This window comes from Sesamum indicum, linkage group LG6, assembly GCF_000512975.1.
Source record: "Sesamum indicum cultivar Zhongzhi No. 13 linkage group LG6, S_indicum_v1.0, whole genome shotgun sequence".
Taxonomy (NCBI): Eukaryota; Viridiplantae; Streptophyta; class Magnoliopsida; order Lamiales; family Pedaliaceae; genus Sesamum; species Sesamum indicum.
Genome location: NC_026150.1, coordinates 948884 through 974513, shown reverse-complemented (window position 1 = coordinate 974513; position 25630 = coordinate 948884). Strand labels below are relative to the sequence as shown.

At 36.6% G+C, this 25630-nt stretch overlaps 5 protein-coding genes and 1 non-coding gene across 10 annotated transcripts; 3 read left to right on the top strand and 3 right to left on the bottom strand.

The window, feature by feature from the left end:
- LOC105163159 (protein LOW PSII ACCUMULATION 1, chloroplastic) lies at positions 108-5304 on the bottom strand. Of its 4 annotated transcripts, XM_011081405.2 has the most exons (10): positions 4914-5304; positions 4333-4436; positions 3852-3987; positions 3484-3715; positions 3176-3333; positions 2561-2749; positions 2223-2323; positions 1724-1820; positions 1045-1152; positions 108-256 (listed from the first exon to the last, which is right to left on the bottom strand). In XM_011081405.2, exons 1-9 carry the CDS (start codon positions 5214-5216, stop codon positions 1078-1080), a joined length of 1395 nt encoding a protein of 464 aa, XP_011079707.1. In that variant the 5' UTR covers positions 5217-5304; the 3' UTR covers positions 108-256; positions 1045-1077. The 4 variants fall into 4 exon arrangements, with proteins under 4 accessions (XP_011079707.1, XP_011079706.1, XP_020549978.1 ...); XM_011081404.2 differs by lacking the exon at positions 108-256 and having other exon boundaries at positions 843-1152; XM_020694319.1 differs by lacking the exon at positions 108-256 and having other exon boundaries at positions 843-1152; positions 3852-3991; positions 4914-5049.
- On the top strand, positions 9773-13655 carry LOC105163158 (putative indole-3-acetic acid-amido synthetase GH3.9). The gene is made up of 4 exons (XM_011081403.2): positions 9773-10404; positions 10478-10579; positions 10758-11593; positions 12954-13655. Exons 1-4 carry the CDS (start codon positions 10097-10099, stop codon positions 13526-13528), a joined length of 1821 nt encoding a protein of 606 aa, XP_011079705.1. The 5' UTR covers positions 9773-10096; the 3' UTR covers positions 13529-13655.
- Positions 16883-20232, bottom strand: LOC105163157 (heavy metal-associated isoprenylated plant protein 36-like). Of its 2 annotated transcripts, XM_020695031.1 has the most exons (4): positions 19760-20232; positions 19315-19438; positions 19151-19226; positions 16883-18991 (listed from the first exon to the last, which is right to left on the bottom strand). In XM_020695031.1, the coding sequence occupies exons 2-4, from the start codon at positions 19363-19365 to the stop codon at positions 18258-18260; spliced, it is 861 nt and encodes a 286-aa protein (XP_020550690.1). In that variant the 5' UTR covers positions 19366-19438; positions 19760-20232; the 3' UTR covers positions 16883-18257. The 2 variants fall into 2 exon arrangements, with proteins under 2 accessions (XP_020550690.1, XP_011079704.1); XM_011081402.2 differs by lacking the exon at positions 19760-20232 and having other exon boundaries at positions 19315-19710.
- LOC105163156 (dephospho-CoA kinase) lies at positions 20892-23259 on the bottom strand. The gene is made up of 3 exons (XM_011081401.2): positions 23064-23259; positions 22811-22956; positions 20892-21620 (listed from the first exon to the last, which is right to left on the bottom strand). The coding sequence occupies exons 1-3, from the start codon at positions 23169-23171 to the stop codon at positions 21185-21187; spliced, it is 690 nt and encodes a 229-aa protein (XP_011079703.1). The 5' UTR covers positions 23172-23259; the 3' UTR covers positions 20892-21184.
- On the top strand, positions 23773-23843 carry TRNAG-CCC. The gene has a single exon. It is a non-coding gene; the product is annotated as a tRNA-Gly (tRNA).
- On the top strand, positions 23818-25445 carry LOC105163154 (pentatricopeptide repeat-containing protein At5g06540-like). The gene has a single exon (XM_020694750.1). The coding sequence runs from the start codon at positions 23940-23942 to the stop codon at positions 25350-25352; it is 1413 nt and encodes a 470-aa protein (XP_020550409.1). The 5' UTR covers positions 23818-23939; the 3' UTR covers positions 25353-25445.

Genomic DNA, 25630 nt, shown 5'->3' with positions numbered 1-25630 from the left:
AAGAACCATCCCCACCCCCCAAAACCTATTAAAATATTAGCAGCAATTAAACCTACCACAAAGATTAGAGAGTTGGGAATTTATAGTTAGGAGGCGGTGATAATAATAATAATAATAATAATAATAATATTTGAATGAGTAGAGAAGGTGGTTTTTATATGCATGTTTTGTAGCGGTTCAACCGTGTCCTCATTGTTGTCCAGAACCAGAACACAAGTTGGATCCCTCAACCTCAATGCCATGAATCTTTCAATACCTACCATCGAAAATGATAGTTTTTCTATATATTAATCTCCAACCTTTTAAGAATACAAACATTCACCTTAAATAAATACTCATATGGAAATTCAATAAGTTATAACACTAAGGATCATTTCCATTCAAACTTTGTCCTTCACCAATCAAATCGAGGATTTTCTTTTTCTCTCTCTTTCTTTTAAAGTGTATAGATTATGTATAAATTACCTCATGAATTTCAATCCTTAACACTGTAATAATCAACATATGAAAAACTTCTTTTTTCCCGATAGATATCAATCAACATATCAATAATTAATGTGTTATAATCAACGAACAACTATTATTAAAATAAATAAATATTATTAAAATAGACAAAAATCCACATATTTGTGGGATTTAATCACAATCTTATAATAATGAGACCTCAACCTCACTGCATAAATTAAACCTCATCACTTAAATCTAGAAATTTTTAGTGTAATAGTAAAAAAGAAATGTGTGGATAGTCGAGATTTCTAAAGAGTCCCAAAACAAATTAATTACAGAAATGGACTAAGTCTCGTGCTTACCAATGCTCAAGAGGTTTGGTAAACAGAGAAGGCTTCAAATAAATGATATCACATTCTTTTAACTAATAGAAAAATATTACAATCACTCTACAAATCTGAATATATGAAGAAATCAATGTGCACACGGGAAAGATCAATTTTGGAAGCAAATTTATGAGATTTGTCAGAAGAAATTCAGATATATAGTCATAAGTTGAATAGAAGACCAATTAAGCTAAGTGATCTGTATATTCACCTTGAATGCACTAACAATCCCGTAGAACTTGCATTATCTTTCTAGCTTGCTCAAAAATGCTTCCATTGGGGGTACTTCCTTCACAATTTCTTGCCAATCAGGCATCCCCTGTAAAAGCAAATGGCAATACATATCCGTCAACATAGCCTAATTATATTGTACCAGCATAGAAACACCAACGACGTATCAAGAAGTCCCTAAATGCTTTCGTGTCTCACAGGCTTTTTATGATATCAACATTTATTTAGTTCTCAATTTTGACATCAGCACTTCAACAAATGCAATAAATAATGAAGGGAAAAAAAAATGCGATAAAACAGATTTTTCAACTGAGCAGAAACCTATAAGAAATTAACTGGATTCGTGATGGCTGATGTAAGAAAACCTTGTGATCATCAAATTTAAAACAAGGGCAAAATAGGTGAGGAAGACGTCAACTTTTAATGACGAGGAGCCCAAAAAATGTTGTCTTTCTTCACTGGACTTTTCCGAGGAAATGTGCATCATATCACTGCTGACAAAATTTCCACCAACTTGGTTTACATATAATTTCATCAACTTGGTGGACAAATAGCGACTTGTAAATTTCAACAGCATATTAGACACGATAATCAAATGCTAACTATGCTTGTATTGATTCTACTGTTTGATGATTATAATTAAACAAAGGATCACTAACCCGCCCCGATTTCCGAACACGACCATCTAGACGGAGAATTATGTACACATCTTCGCCAGGAGTTATGCCTTCAGACTTCTGTTGATCTCTGATCCACCTGGAAAGGAGAAATCCAAAAGGCCTTATGCAGTCAAAGCCTTATGTAGTGTAGAAACTACGCATGGAAATAACATATACAATCCATTTATAAACTTTCTGTTTCATTAAAAGTACGCACATAGAGAAGGAGGAGAATTGAGAACTCATGTACAGCCAATGTTTGTGGAGAGATTTTTCACACATTTTGCAAAGAGATTTATTGATTATTTAGGATTATGTACATCACTTTATATTAAAATAACTGATCAAAAGAGTTTGATACAAGATACATTCAGAAGTGAATTTGATGTCTTCTTCCAGAACCAGGCAAAGCTTGATACAGGTAGTAAGAGATACTTTTCTTATCCTTGAAACTGTATGAGACTAAACATATACTTGATAAAACCTTGCAATTACCGACCTTTCCCATTCAGCAGGTGACACCACTTCCGCTCGGAATCGAATCTCTGCTTTAATTTTTGATTGTGCAACTATAGACTGAGCTCGCTTATCAAACTCTTCCTATGGAAAAAAAGAGCAGAATTCATCAACCAACACATACAGAAACAGACACAAGTAGATGTCCAATATTTTATTGTGGATCCATGAGAAGAGAGAACACTTTAGAAATATGTGATGTACAATGTGGTTTATTGTTTTTCAAGTTAAGCATGGTACGGGCAATCATAAGGATATGTAAGAGAGACCAATTTATTGTACATAATTGAATGAGAAATTAAACTTTCTACACAGTATTACCCCTATAGATGGAAGTGATGCAGTTGCCTTTGGAGAAAGGCCGAAGCCTTTTCTTTCCACTTGTGGTTCTCTGCCCTGGCCCCATACAACAGGAACCAGAATAACTCCTCTCCTAAGAAGCTCTGTTCGGAACCTCTCAGCCTTCCGCATGGCTGAAGCAACTGTTTCTTTATCGCCAGCCAAAATAACCTACAATCAATACTCAGCTATAGTATCATTTTAAGAAACTGACATAAGGCAAAATTGGTGGAGAGAAAGAGAGAGAGCTATTCACGCTTCGAGAGCATGCAACAGCTTCCAAGGGTTACACAACAATAGAATATAATAAAAGGACAGATACTCAATGCCACCACAAGGAGAAAGCAAAAAACGAGAGAAAATGTTCATCTAAGAGATATAAAGAGAAGAAATCTAAAAAATGGAAGCAATTTGTTTACAAAAGAAAAGGGTGTAAAAACAATCCAGCTGAGGTGCAAACAAGAAGCTTCAGTACATATTATGTTGATATGCCAAAAAACTAGAGTTACCAGTGGAATTTTCTTCTCCCTCCTAATTTTACCACCAATACGTAAGAACTGAAAGAATGCAAAAGGGTAGAGAAGAAGAGTTACTAACAGGCCTTGCTGTGTCTCGTAGCTGAACAAGTTCCACAATCCTGTTAGTTGAAAGGCGCAGAGGCAGCCTTGATAGAGTTTCGTTCCTTGTAATTTGTGCAAGTTGTTCCTCCTCTTTCTTGTTGTCCCAAAAAAATAAAGCCACAAGAACAATGATACCTGCACCATACTGAGTCAAAAACTTAATTGATTTCTGTAACAAGTATTTCGCGATTCATGCAAACAAATAATTACATCATCCAATTATGTGAACATGTAAATATGAAAATAACACATGGTTCATATAAAGGAAAATATGCCAGTGTTTACCTCCTATGTTTATTGCTGCATTTCCCGAAGTCTCCAATAGGCCAGGAGCACCATCACCCCCTTGAATAGCACGGAGCAGCCTAGGTATGGTGAATAACAATGAAATTCCTGCAGCGGCCGTCAGTGCCACATAGAAAAATCTCCTTATCCCACGGAATGGAGCTTGGACCTCGCTGATGAGTTTAAGATCCCTCCGGAAACTGTAGCCTACGTCTTCTCCACCCAATCTAGCCTGTTGATGGTAAAAGAAAAAGCGGGGAGAATACCAGTGCAAGCTTACACATCATGATCAAAGACGGTTAAAAGTTATCTACATATGTCCAGAAGTAGATAAAATGAGAAGATGTGGCCAGCTTTGAGCAGCTAACCTCTTCTTGCAACTCCTTGAATTCGGGCATTGCTCTAAATGAGGCCAAATCAGGATCATTTAATATGGTGCCAAACTTGAGGTCGTATTCTCTCAAAGCTGTGCGCAAACAGTCGGCAGCTTTCTTTGCTTCCTCCCTGCCTCAAAGAGTAAACAAGAAAAATAAGATCCTGGTATTTACAATTGTTAAATATAGAAAATACTTGAATGTGACATGTAAAAATCATGATCACAATAGAGTGGTCTTGCTCCATCTTGAGACCTGGCATTTTGCAGCATTTACATATTTCTCGTTGAGGTGCCTGAAATAATATGTTGCCTTTGCATACATAGTTCATATCTCCGACATGAGAATTTGTCCTGCTAGATTGAATTTATAGCATCCTTCAAATTGCCAACTAGAATTGGAACCTTCTACTGTATAGAATTTGTAAAAACCCTCCAAATTTCAGATCAGAGATTGACAAAGACTTAAATCTTACCTGTAGGCATGACAACAGGCTTTGTTGTACAGAGCAGCTTGAGCTTCCACAGGGTTGGGATCCAAAGTAAGAGCAGTGTCAAACTGAGCCAAAGCATCTTTAACCTGGAATACAAATTTTGAATGACATTTATACTGATTCTTGCACTGGCTTCCCCCAAAAAGCAAATACAAAGGAACGTATACCGGGAATTCCTTGACATGTTCGTTAACTATCAGTGAAAGAACTCCAGACCACCATATTTTACACCAGACAGAAATATAGGGACGAGAACTAGTCTCCTCCGAGCTTCAGATGATTGATTTCACGTTGAATTGAGCAGTTAATTTCAATTTTCAACCCTAAATCTCAATGAATGCACATTGTAAACCGAATAACAGAAGTAGATAATACAATCGTCATCACTTAAAGAAAACTATAATCAGCGTGATTTCGTGCGTGCGTCCATCTTAATATAATCAATGAAAAAGAAATACTGCCGCTAGCGAACATGTAGGGGAAATTATTACACATCCTCCGTCTCGAATAATACGCGATGAACTCGAAGAAAGCATAAAAAACAACAGAACTAAAAAAAGTACCCGTCCTTTGGCAAACAGGGAAAGACCCAAGTTGATACACGACTCAGCCGTGGGGGCACTAACTTCCGGCGAAGTAGAAGGAGAAGAAGGGGAGGGAGAGCAATGGGTTAGCTGGCCATGAGTGTTTCTCGTGGGCTCAATTAAGACCCAGAAAGAAGAGGAGAGTGCTGGTTTTCTCCTGAGAAACCATGCTCTTGATATCAGCAATGAACTTGAATTTGGGGGTGAGCAACCGGACAGGTAGAGCCGCGGATGATGTCGATGGCGGTGGTGGAGTGGTGGTGCAAAATTTGCCGCGGCCATTGAGAATTCATGGGCAAGATTATCAGTTTATCCGGTGCCAACGGTTGCCACTCGATATTTTGTTTTTCCCCCTTTTTTTTTTTTTTTAAATATAAAAATCCTTTTGTTTCTCGTCTTTTTCAAATAGTTCCCCGCATGGGCCCAACCCACAGAAAGCCCATTTGTTTGGGCTTTGTCAAATAAATGGGCTGGGCTGTGAAACTAATTTTCCCAACACATCACCATAATTGGACCCATTTTTTTTTTTTTTTTAAATATAAAAATCCTTTTGTTTCTCGTCTTTTTCAAATAGTTCCCCGCATGGGCCCAACCCACAGAAAGCCCATTTGTTTGGGCTTTGTCAAATAAATGGGCTGGGCTGTGAAACTAATTTTCCCAACACATCACCATAATTGGACCCAAATTGGGCCACCAGTTAGTCCAATGGCTTGGGCTTCAAATATTTCACATGACCCAATAATATATACACAGCGAAGACTTTCCATAAATACACTTTTCGTACATCTAAATTGGAAAAGAATGTTGGTGTTGCATAAATACATAGTTTCACAATTATGTTAAAATATTAATATTAAATAATTTAAAATTTTAAATACGATGATCGTTTAACAAGCTGCATAAAGCACTTTTAATTTTGTGCAACTTTCTTCACTTATTCAGGAAAATAAAGTAAGAGAAAGGGAGTGGCTTTCACTTCATGTGCCACATTTTGCAGTTGAGATTACTGTTGAAAATGCTGCTTCCTTTATGTGCATTACGCTGAGTCAAAGTGTTTGCTCACTTTTTGTTTTTGGGTTCTATTTCTTTTTCGTCACCGCGAAAATTACAACCATCTTTCCTTGAGATTTGATATAATATAAATACTCATTTGTTATTTGAAAAGTTATAAATACAGTTCTAAAGTTTGATGAAATTATATATTGGATGGAAGTATAGAATTATCAACTTTGTCTTTACAATATTATTTTATTTTTTCCTTAAAAAATAAAAAATTTATAAAAAAAATCAAATGGGGTGGATGGGAAAATCATAAAAAACACCATCCACTTAATCCATAAAAGATCAAAAAATTTTAAAAAATAAATAAAATTATAATTTTTAATCCATAAGGACATTTTGATCGGTTCACCATAAAAATAGATGAAAACCTAACAAATTTGGCTAATTATTAGACGTCCATTAAAATCAGGAAAGTATTAATAATTTTTTTAAATAACAAGAAAGTATTCAGAGTTTTCATATATAATTATACCAAATCTCAGATAAGCTCATTATAATTTATTACACATATATCTAATAAACAAGAGTATTTTTGGTACTTAGCCGCACAACTTTCAGAAGAAAACATAGCAGGGACAGCGCTTTGCAATCAATATATATAATTACTAACCTCTTTTGAAGCATATAAATTGCCATGGTATCAATTATATGATCATATAAGAATTAATTATACGACAAATATAACATATTTATTATGTGATTTATGTATAATTTTAAAAAATTAATCAATTACATAATATATTATATTTATTATATAATTAATTTAATTTGATGAAACCTGATTTTCCTAAAAAAACATCTCCTACCACTCTTTAGACATCACTGTAATGTTTGCTTTTAGTTTACGCAGTTGACTATCCTAACAATCTCATTAGATCAACATTTGAGATAGATCATTGATTATATATATATATATATATATATATTATTTTCAAGTACAATGTTGTAATAATTGTCAACGTTGCTTCGCCACTCACCACATATATTGACTTGTTAATTAAAATATAATATACAAAGATCATCACTGGTATATATTACAAGAAAATTGCAAGATGTGTATAAAATTCATGCCTTTTTATTAGGATGAATAGCAATTTATTCTCATGTGATATTGAAATAAATAATTAATTATTATTTATAAAAAATAACTAGCAATTTATCCCCCTGTGTTTTAAAAAATGAAGCAGTTTACCTCCTTAGATAGAGAGGTAAATTGTTTCATTTTTTAAAACATATTTCACGTCCAGACTTCTCTCTAACAACTTAAATTTTTAAAGGATCGTTTAACAATCCAAGTGGACTACTGCTCTCTCCTCTATCCTTTTCTACTCAAAATGATCATACTGACTTGATTGTTGGAGGGCGATTTTTAAAGTTTATTTAATGCTTTTCCGATTGTGGGTCTTGAATAGAATATTTAATAAATCTGGGATCGTAACGACTAAATTAAACAAGGAGGTAATCTTCGAGCTGAATTATACATATATATTGATAAATGTATATATATGTGCAGTTGGAATGAGGTTAACTATACAATATGTATAGAATTTTTTTAACCTAATTCAAATTTAGTCGAACCAAATCAATCATAAAACAAATGTAATTCTTCACACTTTTTAAACTATAGGCCATTCACACCATAAGTATATTGTACTTGTCATATAATTGGTTAAAATTAGAATTAATTTGTTTTTTCCTAAATATATATAATGGAGGACAACATGATGCAAGGGGGGGCACGCGAATGCGGTCTCCATATCCAGTGATGGAAAACGAGGGAGGCAAAAGAGGTAGCTTTCTGGGTGCATTATGAGAAAGTGAAAAAAGAAGTACTCCGCATCAGTCCTCAACTGTTTGTCTACAATTATATGTCCAAAGGGAAAAAATTCATCTCCATCACCAAAACCTTATGTCTGTCACTTGCTGCCCAAAAGGAAATATTATATCTGTGGCTTATGTCATCCCTCCAGCTACTTAATTATCAATATCAAATCGAAATGGACAAAATTTCATACATATGTACTATGGAACTTCTCTCTCTTTTCCATCCATCTCTTTTTCTTTTCTCCTTTTGTGTTCTCTTTCTACTTTCTACTTGTTTGATTGCGTTTAGAAATTCCTCTCAGGCATATCGAATTGCATTCTCTGGCTGAGATCGTTTCGTACGTAAATTCTTCATGTTATGTATGTGTATAATCGGATTTCGAATTGTACGATTTCACGTGTGATTGTTCCGTATGTACTCGAGTTTGGATCGAGTCGGGTTATGGAGTACGCGCGCAGACACTAATACTCAAAATTATGGCCTCAAACATCTTACAAAATATTTTAAAATGTTTCATAAGATTGTCCAAACACCCTCTTAGTTTGGAACTAGTATTCAAGAATGATTTTGATTAAATTAGGAACACCTCAAAGTCTTGAAAATTTACACAATTAAGTATCCCCAACTCTTCTCTTAATCACCAAACAGGTTAAGATCCATGCCTTTTACATTTTGGTGGTGCACCAATTCGGTCCTCGCCCGACTTTAAATTCAAAAATATATGAATTCATGATGACCACTCAATTATTTTAAAATATGTAGTTCACGTGAAATCATACAATCCCAAAAAAAAAAATGCTGAATTGTGATTGATATGTATGTTAAGGGAATAAATTAGTTAATTAATGTAGATAGGAGTGTATATTAATTGATGAGTGGAAGTGTGGTGAAGGTACTGTACTTGAGATACATAGTATAGCAAATTGGTATTGGTATTGGTATGATGATGATACGATATTATTCTTTTGGTGCAAGTTGTTGGGCACAGGCACAGGCAGAGGCACAGGGTGAGAGGTTGCAATCAGGGAAAAAGATAGAATTGGACGTTGTCGTTATGTATTACACGTCATATCACACTCTTTATCCATCATAAAGAAAGAGATGTGGAACTGATACCAAAACCAAACAAATTTGATTCACTTGTCTTTTCTCATGCATGCACTTATTCATTTTGCTGAGGTTGCTAGAGTTTTCGAATATCATCATGTCGAGATTCTTGCGTTCTTAATAACATTAGATTGAAGGATGTTCATCTATGTATTTTACCAAATTTATAAATAACCAGGCTAAAATTTAAGTAACGTGTATGCATTTAATATACAACCATTATTTTGTTGTTGTTGTTGTTGTTGTTTTTTTTTAACAACTTTACTAATTTGAGGGTCGTTGCAGGGTCGATTCCTATGACCCTTAGCACCCTATAGTGCGTAAAAAGTAAAAAATGCCAAATTATTTTGTTATGGATGTTTTTGTTATTTTCATACTTTAAAAATATAAATTAGACAAAATACATAATACAGAAGTGAAAAATATAAATTTTATGACATACGTGATCAGCAGAGATTTTTAATATTGAGGTCTCGCAGAGCAGCATATTGAGGTGAGGCGTTTGAAAAGGGGGTTTCTAATCAGAAATGGATGCATCAGATGCTGTCTGCCTTAAGTGTTAAAAGAGTGGGAAAAACAGTAAGAACCCATTAAACCCATGTTTTTGCAAAAGCACAATATAACTTGACACCAGTAGTAAAACATAAAGTCTGTCCTGGAAACGGCTGTTTGTCATTACAAAGGTTTAATCCGTTAAATAATTGTTGCCACCACTTTAATTAATAGAAGTTAATCATTTCCTTGAAAGTTTTTTGAAAAACTCTTACTCAAATCAAAATGATGAATTTTGTATTTTCGTTGGATCTTATAATATGCAAGTGCGTCTATATGGTTCAAATCGGAGCAGCTAAGGTTGAAGTAGAGAATTGAAGATTTAAGTAAGCATTAGGATGATGGTAGAGCAGGAGAGCAAATTGGGTGGTGGGGCTCGTGGTGGAATCCGTAGGAACGACAATGTCTGAGCGGCAGCCAATCATCATCATATCCCAAAAAGAAGCCACTGTGCAGATAACATATATATTAATTACGCCATGACATGGCTGCTTAGCTTCCACCTTATATATAGACCCATTCAGTAGTCAGCCTCTACTATTCACTCAAACAACAACCACAACAAGTAATTATATAATCATATATCATAAAAAATACAGGATTTTGATCGATCGAAATGGACGGGAAGAAATTGGAGTACAAAGGTGGAGAGGCAGTGAAGGAACTGGAGAGACTAACAAGAAAAGCAGGTGAAGTGCAAGAAGAAATTTTGAGAAAAATCTTGGCACAAAATTGGGGTACTCAGTATTTGAATAAATACTTGTACATGGGCGGGGGTGGGGGTATGGGGGATGCAGTGTCTCAATTCAAGAAGCGTGTCCCTGTTATCACTTACAAGGATATTCGACCTTACATTCTCAGAATTGCTAGTGGGGAAGACTCCAATCTCATTACTGCCCACCCCATCACTGAGATAATATGCAGGTATATATATTATACTTGCAACTTCATCATGCATGATCATTTCAGTGATGCATAATTGATGACAACGTTGCAGCTCCGGAACATCGGCCGGAGAGCCCAAGTTGATGCCGTCCATCGCGGAGGATCTTGATCGCCGTACTTTCCTATACAATCTCATCATGCCTATAATGAACCAGTTGAGAATTATATCCTTAATTTTGAACTCCCCACTTTTTCCAGTTTATCATTGTGTAGTAGGAATTTTTGCATGACCTAGGGGTTCAAGAATCTTGAGTAGGAGGAAGATTTTGATTTATAAGATGTTATTGAATCATTATTTTTATCTATATGTTATAATTATTAACATATACCAGGCACGTCCCTGGGCTGGATGAAGGCAAAGCCATGTACCTCTACTTCGTGAAAGCAGAAATGTCGACTCCATGCGGCTTACCGGCTCGCACAGTGCTAACCAGCTACTATAAGAGCGCCCACTTCAAGCACCGTCCCCACGATCCCTTCAATGATTTCACCAGCCCCGATGCCGCAATTCTCTGCTACGACAGCGATCAAAGCATGTACTGTCAATTACTCGCCGGCCTCATCCACCGCCAACGCGTCCTCCGCCTGGGCGCCGTCTTCGCCTCCGCCCTCCTCCGCTCCATCTCCTTCCTCGAGCGCCACTGGCGTGATTTCTGCCAGGATATTCGCTCCGGGGAACTCAATGAAGGAATTACCGATTCGGGGTGCAGGTCCGCCATGTTGGATCTTATCGGACCGCTCGACCCTGATCTGGCGGAGGAAATCGAGGATATCTGCAGCCAGACGACGTCGTGGAAGGGGATCATATGTAGGCTGTGGCCGAACGCCAAGTATATTGAGGCGGTGGTGACGGGGTCGATGTCGCAGTACGTGCCGGCATTGAAGTATTACAGCGACGATAAGCTGCCGTTGGTTTGTACGATGTACGCATCGTCGGAGTGTTATTTCGGAGTCAATGTGAATCCGTTGTGCGAGCCGTCGGAGGTGTCGTTTACGCTGTTGCCGAATATGGGCTACTTCGAGTTTATACCGTTGGGTGAAAACGGGTCGTTGTTTATGGATTTTGAAGAAGAAGATGAAGAGGAAGAAGTGCCTCAGAGTAAGCTAGTGGATCTCGTGCATGTCAAAGTGGGTTGTTACTATGAACTCGTCGTCACTACATTTTCCGGTGAGCCCCCCCACACCACCTATGTACTAATATATCACAACCTAATTTTTCATTTTTCACATTTTTTATTTAAGTTAATTTACTTAAAAAAATCTTGACTATTAAATCATTCTCGTCTTTATTTTAAAATAAAATAATTTAATATTTTAAAAACTTTCAAATTCTAGAAAAAAAAAATAAAGATTAATGATGGAGTCTGAAAGAATAAGTTATTATTGATAGGTTCGATAATAACTAATTATTAATTAAGTGTAATTGATGTACACTTTAATATGATTAATTTTATTTGGTCAACTTGGTGCATCGAGGCGAATTTTTTTTTAATTCAAATTATAATATGTTATAAATCTTTAAGTTCCTACCTTTTGAATTAGTTTTTTGAGTTATTGCAGTGGATTCTTAAAATCCAACAATTTTTTGAATTATTTTCTTCAAATATTTCTTTTAAATTAAAAACTTGTATATAAATATATACTAAAACTATTATAGTGATGAATAGATATATATATATAAATTGACATACATTGAACCAATAAGATGAGAAGATTCATAGTCCTAATTAACCACGAAGATATCCATATTATAAAAAAAAATTCCATTTATATTCTACAGGGTAATGATCATAACAAAGTGTAGATCATGAATTTTAGTACTGTAGTGGGATGAATATTTACCATCATAGGGACTCTGGATAAAGAAACACATAAATTTATAATCTTTTTTGGTCTATCATTTTATATTTTCAATATTTAATTAATTTATTTATTCAACTTCGAACTTTTTATTTCTCGGTCTCCACTATTTCTTTTATTTTCATGCATTAGTTTACTCTCTAATATTATGTCATTAATTTTATATATATTGTTTTATCACTATTTTCTTATACACGTAATTTTACATATATTTTATTAAATAATAAAAAAAGTTACAAAATTTTTATATTAAATAATATTAAAGGATGACGCAGACAGACAGATTTTGCCGCATATTACTAGATTAGAGAAAAACACTTTTGATGGCAGTTTTAATTAGAGAAAAACACTTATATTACGCAGACAGAGGTATGCAGTTTCGATGGCAAGCTCTAGGTGGATAAGTTCGCTTAAGAAAGTCCATAGAATTGCTAGTGGATCAGCCCATTACTTATCCAATGTATAAGCCCATAACTTACTAAATTGGGCTCCCGTGTATAAGCCCATAGTTAGCTGGAAATGTCCAAAAACACAAAAAATACGTTTTCGGTGTGTGTGTGTGTGTAAAGGCAGTTAATTTGGTGTTGCAATTGCTATATTAATTTGTGTGCAATTTCATGCAATCATCACAATAACTTGTTAATGGCACGGGAGTATTAATTAATCAGGATTAAACCGGTACCGCATTGGCGACGTGCTCCAAGTCACCGGATTCCACAACCACGCGCCGCAATTCCGATTCATCTGCCGCCGCAACGTCGTGCTCAGCATCGACAACGACAAGACGAACGAAGAAGACCTCCACCGCAGCATCACCGCCGCCGTGAAAAGGCTGCTGGAGCCCCGCCACGCTCTCCTCGTCGAGTACACCAGCTACGCCGACACCTCCTCCGTCCCCGGCCACTACGTCATCTACTGGGAGATCAACAACACAATCCACCCCCAGGAGCCGCCAGTCTCCGCCGAAGCAGTGGAAGAGTGCTGCATCGCGGTGGAGGAGGGGCTGGATTACGTGTACCGGCGGTGCAGGACGAATGATAAGTCGGTGGGGCCACTGGAGATCAGAGTGGTGAAGGCGGGGACTTTTGAGAAGCTGATGGATTTGTTCATTGCTCAAGGTGGCGCGTCGATTAATCAGTACAAAACCCCAAGGTGTGTTAAGTCGAAAGCGGCTTTGAAGCTGCTCAATGCTAACGTGAGCTCGTGCTATTTTAGTCCCAGGTATCCTGCCTGGGATGCTTGAAATTGGAGTGGAGAAAATAAAGAATTTACTTGAGGATTTAATGAGTTGATTGCTGACTCCGATCAAGGGATCACGATCTTGTCCGAGCCCAATATCGAAATAACAATTTTGCATTTGAGAGTCTACATCCACAATTCATCTTGATTTACACGGTAATTACATTACACTTATTTAGTTTGCATTTACTTAAATCTTACAGTAATCACTCCTTGAACCGTATAACAGACATAGTAACTATCACCTTTTGTTCTAATAATTATGTGCACAACAAGAACACCATTGTAATTGACAAATTAATTATTGTTACATACTATTGAATTCTTGATAATCATCACCATCTTCAGGATGAACTTCACTAGAAAGTTATTCAAGTGTGGCTCCAAGAACCCAAGAACATTATAGTTCTCATGGGATCATCTTGGACGCCACCTCTCTTGTTTCGTCTTTCAATCTCTCTAGACACAGAAATCCCACCACGTCTCTTGGACACAGTAGATCTCTCGCATATTTGTCTGAATTTCTCCCCAAACACTTGTTTCGACTCCTGAAAGAAAGAGTTGTTTTTTGGGAACACTTGATCATGAGACTTCATTCTCAACAAATCCTTTGCAGCTGATCACGGGGTTATAAGATATTGGAATGGAAATTCTTAAGGTAAGTAGAGCAAATTTATAAGAGCATTTGATTAGAGAAGTTGAAGGGGTGATGGTGGGGATAGCGCATATTCGTTCCCAGTTAGTGGTGGAATGATCTGCTTATTGCCAGTTGATTTCTGTTTATATTCCTTTTGTCTTTTCCTGCAATCATCTTTCTATTCAAAATTTTGGAAAAGAAAAAAAGAAAATCATCTCTGAAACAAAATTATAGTGTGAGATTAAAAAAAAATGTGAAAAGATATAAACATAGTGTAAGTTGAGGAAAAAGAATGAAATTTGTGATAAGAAATAAATGTAGTATAAAGTGAGAGACAAAAAGATAAATTATAATTTGTGGAATCATAAAGTTTGTAAGTGAAAAAAAAAACCATGAAGAAGGTGAGAGGGAAACATGAACTAGTGGATTGAGAAGAAGGAAGTTTGTGAAAAGAAGAAAGTGAGAAAACGAATGTGAAGAAGAGATGTGATATAGAAATATGAAGTAGTGGTTGAGAAGGGAAAAAATTGTAATTATAAAATAATTAAAAAAATATTAAAATTATTATTGTGGACAAATATTTTTAAAAAAATAGAATGAATTAAAGGATAAATTGAAGTAATTAAAAATTGGTATGATTAAAATATTTTCTTTATAATAGTATAAACATAGATATATAGTCGACAAACACAACAAGCCACAAATTTAGACAAGTAGTTATGAGAATTTTTGTTTTGGACTAAGTTTGGTTATATAGAACCAATTCTATACCAAGTATCATACACTTATCATGTTATTGATATACAATTAAAAAAAAATGATCAATCATATAACAACTGTGTCATACTAATCATATAATTAGTTTGATTTGATCAAACTTGGTAGTGAGAATTTTTGGTGAAAGAATACCTTAGAATACCCAACTTGCACAAGCATAACGTTGCATGTAGAGAGTAGAACCCTTGAGGCTTAGAAGATGCTTGTGGGTATTTGAGGTAGAGCATTTTGGAGAACAAAGGGATCGAATTCAACCAAGTAACATTTCTTGCCTCAAATCGAATATAAAGTGAGCTACAGCATATGCTATCGCAAGCCAAATGCCAATCAAAGAACAGAATACATGAAAATTCTTATGTATCTTAACACTGTTTATCAAGATGCACAGTGGATCGAGCTGGACTAATTTGGTCAGGGACGGATTGGATAAAAAAAAAATGAGTTGGGTTGGCCCAGGCTCGCTTGAAATCGGACCGGTCCCAAGTATTGAAACCTAGGACTAGCCCAGTGATCCAGGATCACCTGATTCTGAGCCGTGCCTGCTGGGCTAATTTTTTTTTTCTATAATAATAATACATAACATATAAGTTTCATTTTTATTCTCCTTAACTAAATATTCTAGTAGCTTTTTTTATATTTTTTAAATTCTAAAAATTATTATCATTATTGTTCTATTTCTAAATTTTTAATACTTTTTGTCTATTTTTTTAAAATTTATTATAAATTCTTTTTGAATTTATTATCATCTAAGTTCATTACATAATCTTAACTATTATTTTTTCTAGTTATGAATTTTGGTGTGATTTAATTTATTATTATTTTATTTCATAATACTACCATATTTAAATAATTGTTCAAAACAAAACCTCTATTTCATAAAGAAATAAGGCAAAATAGCATATTCAAGCTTGGTCTGATTCTCAATGGGGTCAGTTCACGGGTTGGATCTGAGTTTATAAATGAACCCAATTGGAACCCGTTAAAAGGCCCAGGACTGGTTCTGGGTCGAATATTTTATGACTGTGTGTACTAATCCTGAGTCGGCACGGCCCACTGCACACCTTAAACTGATTGTACCTTAAAACGAATGAACAATAATAAAAAATCGAATCAAATCCCATACAATATTAAATTCTTATACAAGTCATTGATGATTTCGTATATTCTATGTGCTGTATAATTGCATCTAACATTATACCACTTAGTTCGCTTTTCTGGCAATCTTGTGGGTTTTAATAATTCAGCAATAATTAATATTTACTTAATATGCTAAATGGGATTAAGCGGGTTGTTGGTTGTTCAGTTGATATATCCGAATCGGGCTGGGTTTATTATTTTGAAAGTTGGTTCGGGCCGTTGGTTCATTGGGCCCAACATCATTGATTTGAGACACTTGTGGCCTCCAATTACAGTCCGATCCAATGAAAATGGTTATTTTATTTGGGGCATTGGTCATTTGCATTTTAAGTTGCATGCTAAATAATTATGCACGTCCTCTTTTTATAACATGTTAAAAAGATGTTGAAATAAAAATGATAAAATTAATTACACTCTTTTATGCCTCCCTTATTTCCCCTCTATTTACAGCCAAAGGACACTTTTTTTATTTTATTATTTTTTTTTAATTGGGGGGGTTGGGGGTGGGGTGAAGATAAAGGTAATCCTGCGGGGGAACTTTCATGAAAGTGTGATAAAGAGGTGAAGGTGCACAGAGGCCTTGGGCTGCCAACTCTTGTTGAAAAGAAAAATAAAAAAAGTAGAAACTTTATTTGTGGATTCTGTACATCATTCCCCTCAAAGGGGATACATCTTCCGATATGAATTATGCACACTTTCATGTCTACATAATGTAGTACAAAATATATACATACAAAGGAATCACTACTTTTTTATTTTTTCCCCCCAAGACATGCTGAGAATGTGCTCATTTGATAAAAAAACGAAACAATATACTCTCTCTCATGTCACAAAGTGAATATTCCAAAGAGATAGGAGATATAACACTGCCCCAGTCCCAAGTGGATGCTCAAAAGCCATATAAGCAACCCCCCTTTATTCTTCTTTCTTTTTCTTTACATCCCTTTTTTTTTATTTGGTAGGAATTCTCTATTAATCAAACTGCCAGAAGTTCAAGGGATTTGGAGCCTATCTTTACCTTCTACAGACAGAATTCGCACATTTAAATAAACGTACCTATTTAAATAGAATTTGTTTTAGCTTTCACAATTAACATAATCTCTAGAAATTTCCATGAGTAAATTGTCAATAGAGAAGAAGACAAAGGCAACATCTTAACAAAAATATATATAGCATCACACCCATCTTTATGTGGACCATGAAAATGCAACCTTTCCACCCTCTCGTGCCTTCAAAGTAAGATCCTCAAGATCTCAACACAAACCACTATTGCTTATGAGTACATGTATATGGATGGGTCCATTATTGAGCACATTCCATTCAAGATTGAAAGCAGAATGTTTCAATTGATCACACAAACTTCCTTTCAACCTAAAGTTGGATGTCCCCACCTACATACTTAACCATTAAAGCTGAAGACATTAAAAGATAAAAGGCATCAACCAATGAAAGAGTTCACTTTCACTTTCCCAAAGAGAAAATCTCATCATTTCCATCCTTTGTCATTTACTCTGTCATGTGATTGAGCTTTATGAACAAAAAAACTTGTTTATATACAAGAGAGGGAAGAGAAAAGAAGGTTTTTAGGTCTACAAGCATATAGCATAACAAAAGCTCAATGGTTTGTGGGCACATTTTGATGAAATCCAAGACAATGAACAAACCACATGGAAACTGTGTTCAAATCACATACAATCAACAGTAAATGCAGACACATTTCCTCCTCTTGCAAGACAAATGCTTATTTTGCTACGCTATGAGCACTTTTGACTAACTAAATGCATACCTTATTGACAGTTACGATTATTGAACTTCTAAGTCTTAATACTGATTAAGTAGTTCCGTAAAATTATAAAATACTTACTTGACTGAGCTGCTAACCATATGCTTTGGGATTTAATCATGTCGACTGGTCAACAACATCACGTGGCAAAGAAATCAATGCACCTAATAAGTTGAGACTAATTGTTGAATACTACAAGACTCCAACACCAACTCTTTTATAATTACTCTATATCACAAATAACATAGCTATCATCCTCAACCTCATGAATGTACTGATACCTAAAGTTTCAATAGGACATAGAAAAACGACTGATTGTTACACTATATTACCATAATCTCTTAAATAATATCCCCACCCCCCACCCAAAAGGCACGTGTTGGTATACTAATGATTGTTTCACATGATTGAGCAACCACTTTCATCACCACCATAGTAATCATCATATCGACTACCATCTCGGATTGGATCGGATGGTGGAGGTGGCGGGTAAGAGTATGGGAGCAAGTATGTATATGAATGCATGGGCAAGTTATAATATGAAGTAGAAATACTTGCAGTAGGTGGTGTCGTATTGTAACTCATCCCATATTCTGGAGCAGGGTAGTAAAACTGTGGATAAGAGAAGATGTGTTGACGTGGAGGGTTCAGATTCATTTGATCAACAGGTGAGGCTGTGATTCCGGTGGCTGGAGGAGATCCATTGCTTGCAGCTGTAGGGACACCAGCACCATTTGTTGATCCTGCATTTCCTTTTTTCTTTTTCTTCTTCTTCTTTTTACCTGCACTGCCCCCTCCACCACCACTCTGAGCAGCAACCGCTGCTGTTCCGCCCTGTTCCTCTGTGTGATCATCACCGGAAGTGCCCTCGCCTTCCTTTTGGTTTTCCTTTCCCGTGCCATTATCCTTTGGTGGATTTTCAGATTCCTCAGTTTTCTTCTGATCAATATCAGTAGCACTTTCATCATCTTTTGAGTCTTTTTGCTTCGGATTTTTTTTTGACTCAGAATTTTCTGTCCAAAGCTCGGCGTGTTTCCCCGACCTTAACAGCTTCTTGATCAAGGTTTCAGCTTCCAAATTCGCCGTGACTATAACTTTGTGTTGTTTTGAGTCTATCTCTATCTTATAAACCCCTGTTGCATATAGAGATTTAGAAACTCAAGGATAAGCCTAAGCAAAATAGAAAAGGCAACAAGCACAAAATTCACCATATAGGGTTTTCAAAGAAATACTGCATGCTAATTATCCATACACACACAATGACACAAAGTTAGTATGTACTATTAGGTTACCTTCAATACTTTGAAGGACTTTCTTTACTTTCTTCTTGCAGCCTCCACAGTGGATAGAAACTCTCAAGGCCCATGTCTGCATAGGAGTATACAAAGAATCTATGGTTTAGTGAGTTAATAATAAAAGAAATGATTATATATGCATAAAAAGTTTGAACAATTACCTTGTACTTGAGGGGTTCGGAATTGTCACCACCAGCTGCTTCATTATCCATCAGTGTGTGTGTAAGGGGGAAAAGAGAGCTGGTTTATCAGAGTGAAAAGGAAAGAATAGGGAGAGCTCTCCTGGTCTAGTTCTTGCTTCAGTGAAAGAGAGTGACAAAATGGGCAATCTAGTATCAAGAAATAAAGCCCGCAAGAAGGGTAAAAGACTGATCAGCCCCTTGACTGTGAAAACCACATCAGAAGCACAAGTGAAGGGCCAATATGGACTCGACATATCATGAAAGCAATTTGAACTCAACAATAGGCCAAGTACAGAAGTTCAATCCTTCCTTCCCCTCAGTCACTCACACTGGAGTAATTATTTTTCTGTGAAGAAATAGGAAATGCCACATAAAAATGGTCCCAGCCCAGAGTGAAAAGGAAAGAATAGGGAGAGCTCTCCTGGTCTAGTTCTTGCTTCAGTGAAAGAGAGTGACAAAATGGGCAATCTAGTATCAAGAAATAAAGCCCGCAAGAAGGGTAAAAGACTGATCAGCCCCTTGACTGTGAAAACCACATCAGAAGCACAAGTGAAGGGCCAATATGGACTCGACATATCATGAAAGCAATTTGAACTCAACAATAGGCCAAGTACAGAAGTTCAATCCTTCCTTCCCCTCAGTCACTCACACTGGAGTAATTATTTTTCTGTGAAGAAATAGGAAATGCCACATAAAAATGGTCCCAGCCCTTTTCACAGACTTGTTTTTGATAAAGAAGATGACCAAATTCTGAACAGTCACTACTTTTAATTCAAGTGATAAAAAGTAAATATACATGCATACTTGCCAACTTTCACTAAGAACTTGTATAGATTAATCTTATGTAGAAGAAATAAACTGATGCAGGTAGAAGGAAAACGAAATCTCAAACCCCTCATCTCAAATGATCCTGATGTCAGTAAGTATCTGCTTAACAAATGTTAGAAATTGCAGCAATTCCACATACAAATCAATAAACCAGAATCAGGAAAGATCGCTCATGGTGCACAGTAGCACAAGTGCCTTCTTTTGAAGACCAGTTGGATACGGTTTTGAATAATTCACTAGAACAAGTATACCATGCAGAAGAGTATCTCAAAAGTTAAAGAGAAGGATCACATCAAAAGGTTGAAGCAAAGCGGGGAAGCAAAAGATAAGCTATAAATAAAGGAAATGCTTGTTTGTTATGCAAGTATTTTGGATGTCATGGACAGAATGCTGAAAGAGAACAATATACATGGAAAAACAGGTCCCTTCTGACAGAACAATATCAAGCCAGAAAAATTAATAAAAAGATGACATTTCCTTCAAATTTTCCAAAACATTCATCAATCCCACAAATGAAGCCTCCATCAGAACCTCATAAGTTTCACTAAGCTATTTGAAAGAGGCAACTTTGAAGCTGAGAATGATGTCTGACAACATTTAGCCCTCAACTGCTCATGCTGATGATGACCGGAAATGAGCTTCCAGTTTCAATCCTAGCTTCTGTTTCACATCACAGGTTGTCATCTCAAAGAATATAATTGAAAGCTGGCGGTGGAAATTAGTCTCTACCTTGAGTAAAAGAAAATGCCATCTCCAATATCCAAAAAAAGTGCAAGTACTCAACAACTTACTTGATCACTCATACCAGCAAGAAATAACAATTATTTATGAAACTTAAAGGTCCATAAAACTCAGATCGATGAAGTCACTACATGTAAGCACATACATATTTAGCATTTGTACAGTTCACATATTAGATAATGCTGTCCATGAGAAAATCATTAGCACATAAGAATTATCTGACAGCCAATTTAACCATCAAAAGTTTATAAACTTATCACCATGGCTGAGATCATGTCAATCACAAAGCTTTCCGGCATACAATGACACCAAAAAGAATAGAAACAAAAGCCACAAGAGCCCCATCTCTAGAAAGCCCAAACTCAGTCCACGTCAACGGTTTTCGCACATGGACTAGTACCTCTCTGAAGTGTTCTTTCAAATCTTCTAATGATCCTGAGTTATCAATCACAATATCGGCTTTAGTCCTTTTCAAATCCAGAGGCATCTGAGCATTGATCCTACTCTTTGCGTCTTCGGCTGTTGTTCCATCTCTTTCCATGAGACGCTGAAGCTGAGTGTCAGGATCAACCCATACCACAATAATGGGCTTAGTCCACTTATCCATCTTGGCCTCAAACAACAGAGGAACATCAAGAACAATAATTTTATAGCCCTTCATCCACAGCTTGAACACTTCCAGGAAAATCCCAGATGAAATATAGGGGGCCAGCAACCTGCAAAAAGATTAATTTATAAAACTCAAATATCAGGCACATATCAAAGTATTCTAATACCCATTACTACCAAAAGAATTTCTTAATAAAACAGAAAAAGAACGAAGAGCGTGCTAAACTTTATTTCTATCTTGTTTTACTTTATATAATAAGTGATAGTGATTCTTGCAGTTAGTCCTGGGGAAGAATAAAAGACAAGCCACAAGATATTTAATCTACCAAGCTTCCAGGAATAAGAAAAGGCTCACAGAGGTTTCTTTTTCAAGCATCCAAGTTACCGAAAAGCTATATAGGGAGTCAGGGACGAGAGAGAGAGATACAATTTGTTTGGTATCATAGTCTGATGATGTTTCTATAACATAAAACAAAATAAATACTACAACTACATATTGCGTTAAGTTGAATTATAGTTAAATATACGCAAAGGACTTTGACAAAACCAATCATAAAGCCACCATACTTAGTTGTAATTCTAAACCATTAAATCGACAAGCTTAGATTTCTCAATGCAAAGCTACTTTGTCTTCAACCAAGCAGAATACAACTCTAAGCGTACCACAGTGACCACTAGGAAGACAGGACAAAGGCATGTCTTTGGAGTTCACATCTCTTTACAAATTGAAAACAAATTAACTAAACGTTTAAAGCCTTGCGTACATGATATGGAATTTACAGTCAATATGCAAGGGTAGCTTTTAAATGACATTACACGTGGAAAATATATTTTTCCATATTTAAGTGACATTAATACGAGAAGATAGGTTCACATGGTAGAAACACCAGAACGACTATCTTCAACCCTCGTCTCTATTCTATACATTTAACTATCCTAACTGCATCCTAAACAGAATCAGGATAAGAAGATGTTCCACAATGAAAATCCATTGTCCCACTCCATTGGACTTTGCATAGGAACTAGAAGCATGATAATTCAATATCTCTTGCACTTCTTACAACATTTACCAAGAGAAACTCCAGTTAGAGTGCCTGTTGCACAATTATTGCATTCATGTAAAATTGTCATTGTGATGAATCTCAGGAAACAGTGGGATCAATGGTAATTTGAATTCTAAGAATGAGAAAACATTATGCCCCTAATTCTATTTATAAAGAAATTTATCAAAATGGCAATCAAAATCCAAACATTTTGATCCGAATAAACGATGCATCTCACTTAAAAATAGCAGTACCTATTAAGCAGCTGGCGCTTATCAGGATCGTTAAATACGACCTGCCCCAACTTCGGTCGATCAACTTCTCCATTAGGCAGCAAAATGTCGTCCCCAAATGCACCCACCACTTTTCTCCAACCACCAGTGCCTTTCTTCAGAACACTCTACAACTCCACAAAACCCATAACTACGTGAGACAACATAGAGTAAACTAAGGATCTCAGAATCTGGTTCAATCAAGACCTAAGAAGTGGAAAAAAGTAGGGCATACGCGAGCAACGACGTCAGCATCAACTACGGGAATACCATGAGCTTTAAACAGATTGGAGACTGTGCTCTTGCCCGAACCAATTCCTCCTGTCAATCCAATAATCCTCATGCTAAATCACAAAGCCGAAAAATTGAATTCCGATTTGATCCGCCGGAGAATAACGAGGAGAGCGTGATTTTGGCGTTTAAAGAGATGTTCTCAGCTACTGGCAGCTCGAAAGAAGAGATGGTTTGGGCCGAAATGAAGGAAACATTTGGGCCTATGGTACCAAAATGCCCAATTAACCATCTGGACTTATCGAATTGTACATATTGGACTAACTGAATTGGACCCAGCCCAGTGGCCCAATCTAAACTGAATTAGAATAACTCCAACTGCTAAACCACATATTTGTTCACAGGGCCTCTCAGTAATAGTCTTTGCTAATAAATGATGTGAATGTAAACAATTATTTTAAAGTTGATATTATTCTCTCTCATTGTTAAAATAAAAGGTTAGCTCTCAAGTAAAATTTATTTTAAAGAAAGAAAGCCGAAGCTACTTATTAGTGGGAACTAGTCTGAGGTGAGCCACAAGACTCGTGGATAGCTATATATACAAAGTGTTTTTATAATTAAATAATTAGTAAATCTTGTAATTTAGATTAAGAACGCTAATATCATAAATTGCTCTTGGTCAAATATGAATCCAGATTCCCAGAGCAACACAAGCGCATCTGGTGTAGTGGTATCATAGTACCCTCCCACGGTACTGACCGGGGTTCGATTCCCCGGATGCGCATTTTTCGCTTTCTTAATTTCTTTTTTGATCCAATGTATCAATGCTCGTTCGCCTGTGAGAAGCCATTGTTGTCATTGAACAGTCCACAATCTACGAATGAGCACCCGGAAGAATCTGAACACCGCCGCTGCAAGAATCCTCCACCTCTTAACCACTCGCTGCCAAACTCCATCCCACCTCCAGCAAATTCTAGCGCAGCTTCTGATCCAGAACCTCCGCTCTGACACGACCGTCGCCCACCGCTTTATCACCGCTTGCCATTCCTTGAACCTCCTTACCTCCGCAGCCTTCCCCCTTTACATAAACAACCGCACAACCCCCAACACTTTCGTTTGCAACAATCTTCTCAAAGCCTTTTCTCATTCCAGTGCTCCTCAGAAATCGCCAGTAATTTATTCTCACATGCATAGGAATTCTATTTCTGTGAATAATTATAGTTTTCCTTTTGTTCTGAAAGCTTTGGCGGACCTGAGGTTGATGAAAGAGGGCAGGTCGGTGCATGCCCAGGTAACTAAATTGGGTTTCACGAATGATGTTTATGTTGGAAATTCTTTGCTGAATTTGTACGCTGCAACTGGGAATATGGCATTGTGTGGGCAGCTGTTTGATGAAATGCCTCTGAGAGATGTTGTATCATGGACTGTTGTGATCTCGGGGTTTAATGAGGCTGGGAGGTTTGATGATGCGTTGATTGCACTTGAGAGGATGAGAAGCGAAGGCGTAATGCCTAATCAGGTGACCGCAGTGAATGCTTTGGCTGCTTGCGCGGGTTTTGGGGCATTGGATATTGGTGTGGGGATCCATGAGCATGTGAAAAGGAGTGGGTGGGAGTTGGATGTGATTTTGGGTACCTCCTTGATTGATATGTACGGGAAGTGTGGACAGATTGAGGAAGGCCTGCGTATTTTCAAGGAAATGAGTGAGAAGAATGTTTTTACGTGGAATGCGATAATTAAAGGTCTAGCTCTATCTAAGAATGGAAAGGAAGCTGTTAGGTGGTTTTTCAGGATGGAAGAGGAAGGGTTCCAACCTGATGAGGTGACTTTGATTACAGTGCTTTGTGCTTGTGTGCATTCCGGTCTTGTGCATATGGGGCGACGGATATTTTCTTTCTTGGCTGATGGGAAGTATGGAATTTCACCTAGTGTGAAGCACTATGGCTGCATGGTCGATCTTTTAGCACGTTCTAAGTGTTTGGATGAGGCGCTCAGGTTGATCACAGATATGCCTTTTCAGCCTACTGTGAGTATTTGGGGGGCTCTGCTTGCAGGCTCTAGAGCTCAAGCAAACTCTGAATTAAGTGAAACTGCTGCCTGGAAACTTGTGGAGTTGGAGCCACAGAATCCTGCGTACTATGTTGTATTGTCTAACTTGTATGCAGAAATGGGAAGATGGAGTGATGTGGAGAAAGTCCGAAAGTTGATGAAAGAGAGAGGACTTAAGAAAGATATGGGTAGCAGCGCAGTCGGACTCAAGAATCAGGAATGTTTCCTTGAATTGGTAATCTGAAGTATTTGCTTGAACTTGACATTTGGACAAAGAAACAACATCTTGTTCATGGATGTCTGTGTTTAGCCTCTCTGGTTTGTGCAGGTATTAACAGCATCAAACTATTAGCATTCTCCATTTTCTTTACTTTTCTGTTTGATGTCGACTCTGTAACTGGTTTCCATATCTGAAGGGGAATGCTTTAAATCAGAAATATTACATAAAATTAGTCAAGTCACCTTCAAAGTTATCACCTCTCTCTTACTGTAGCCCTTACTTTAGTACTTTTATTTCCGCCG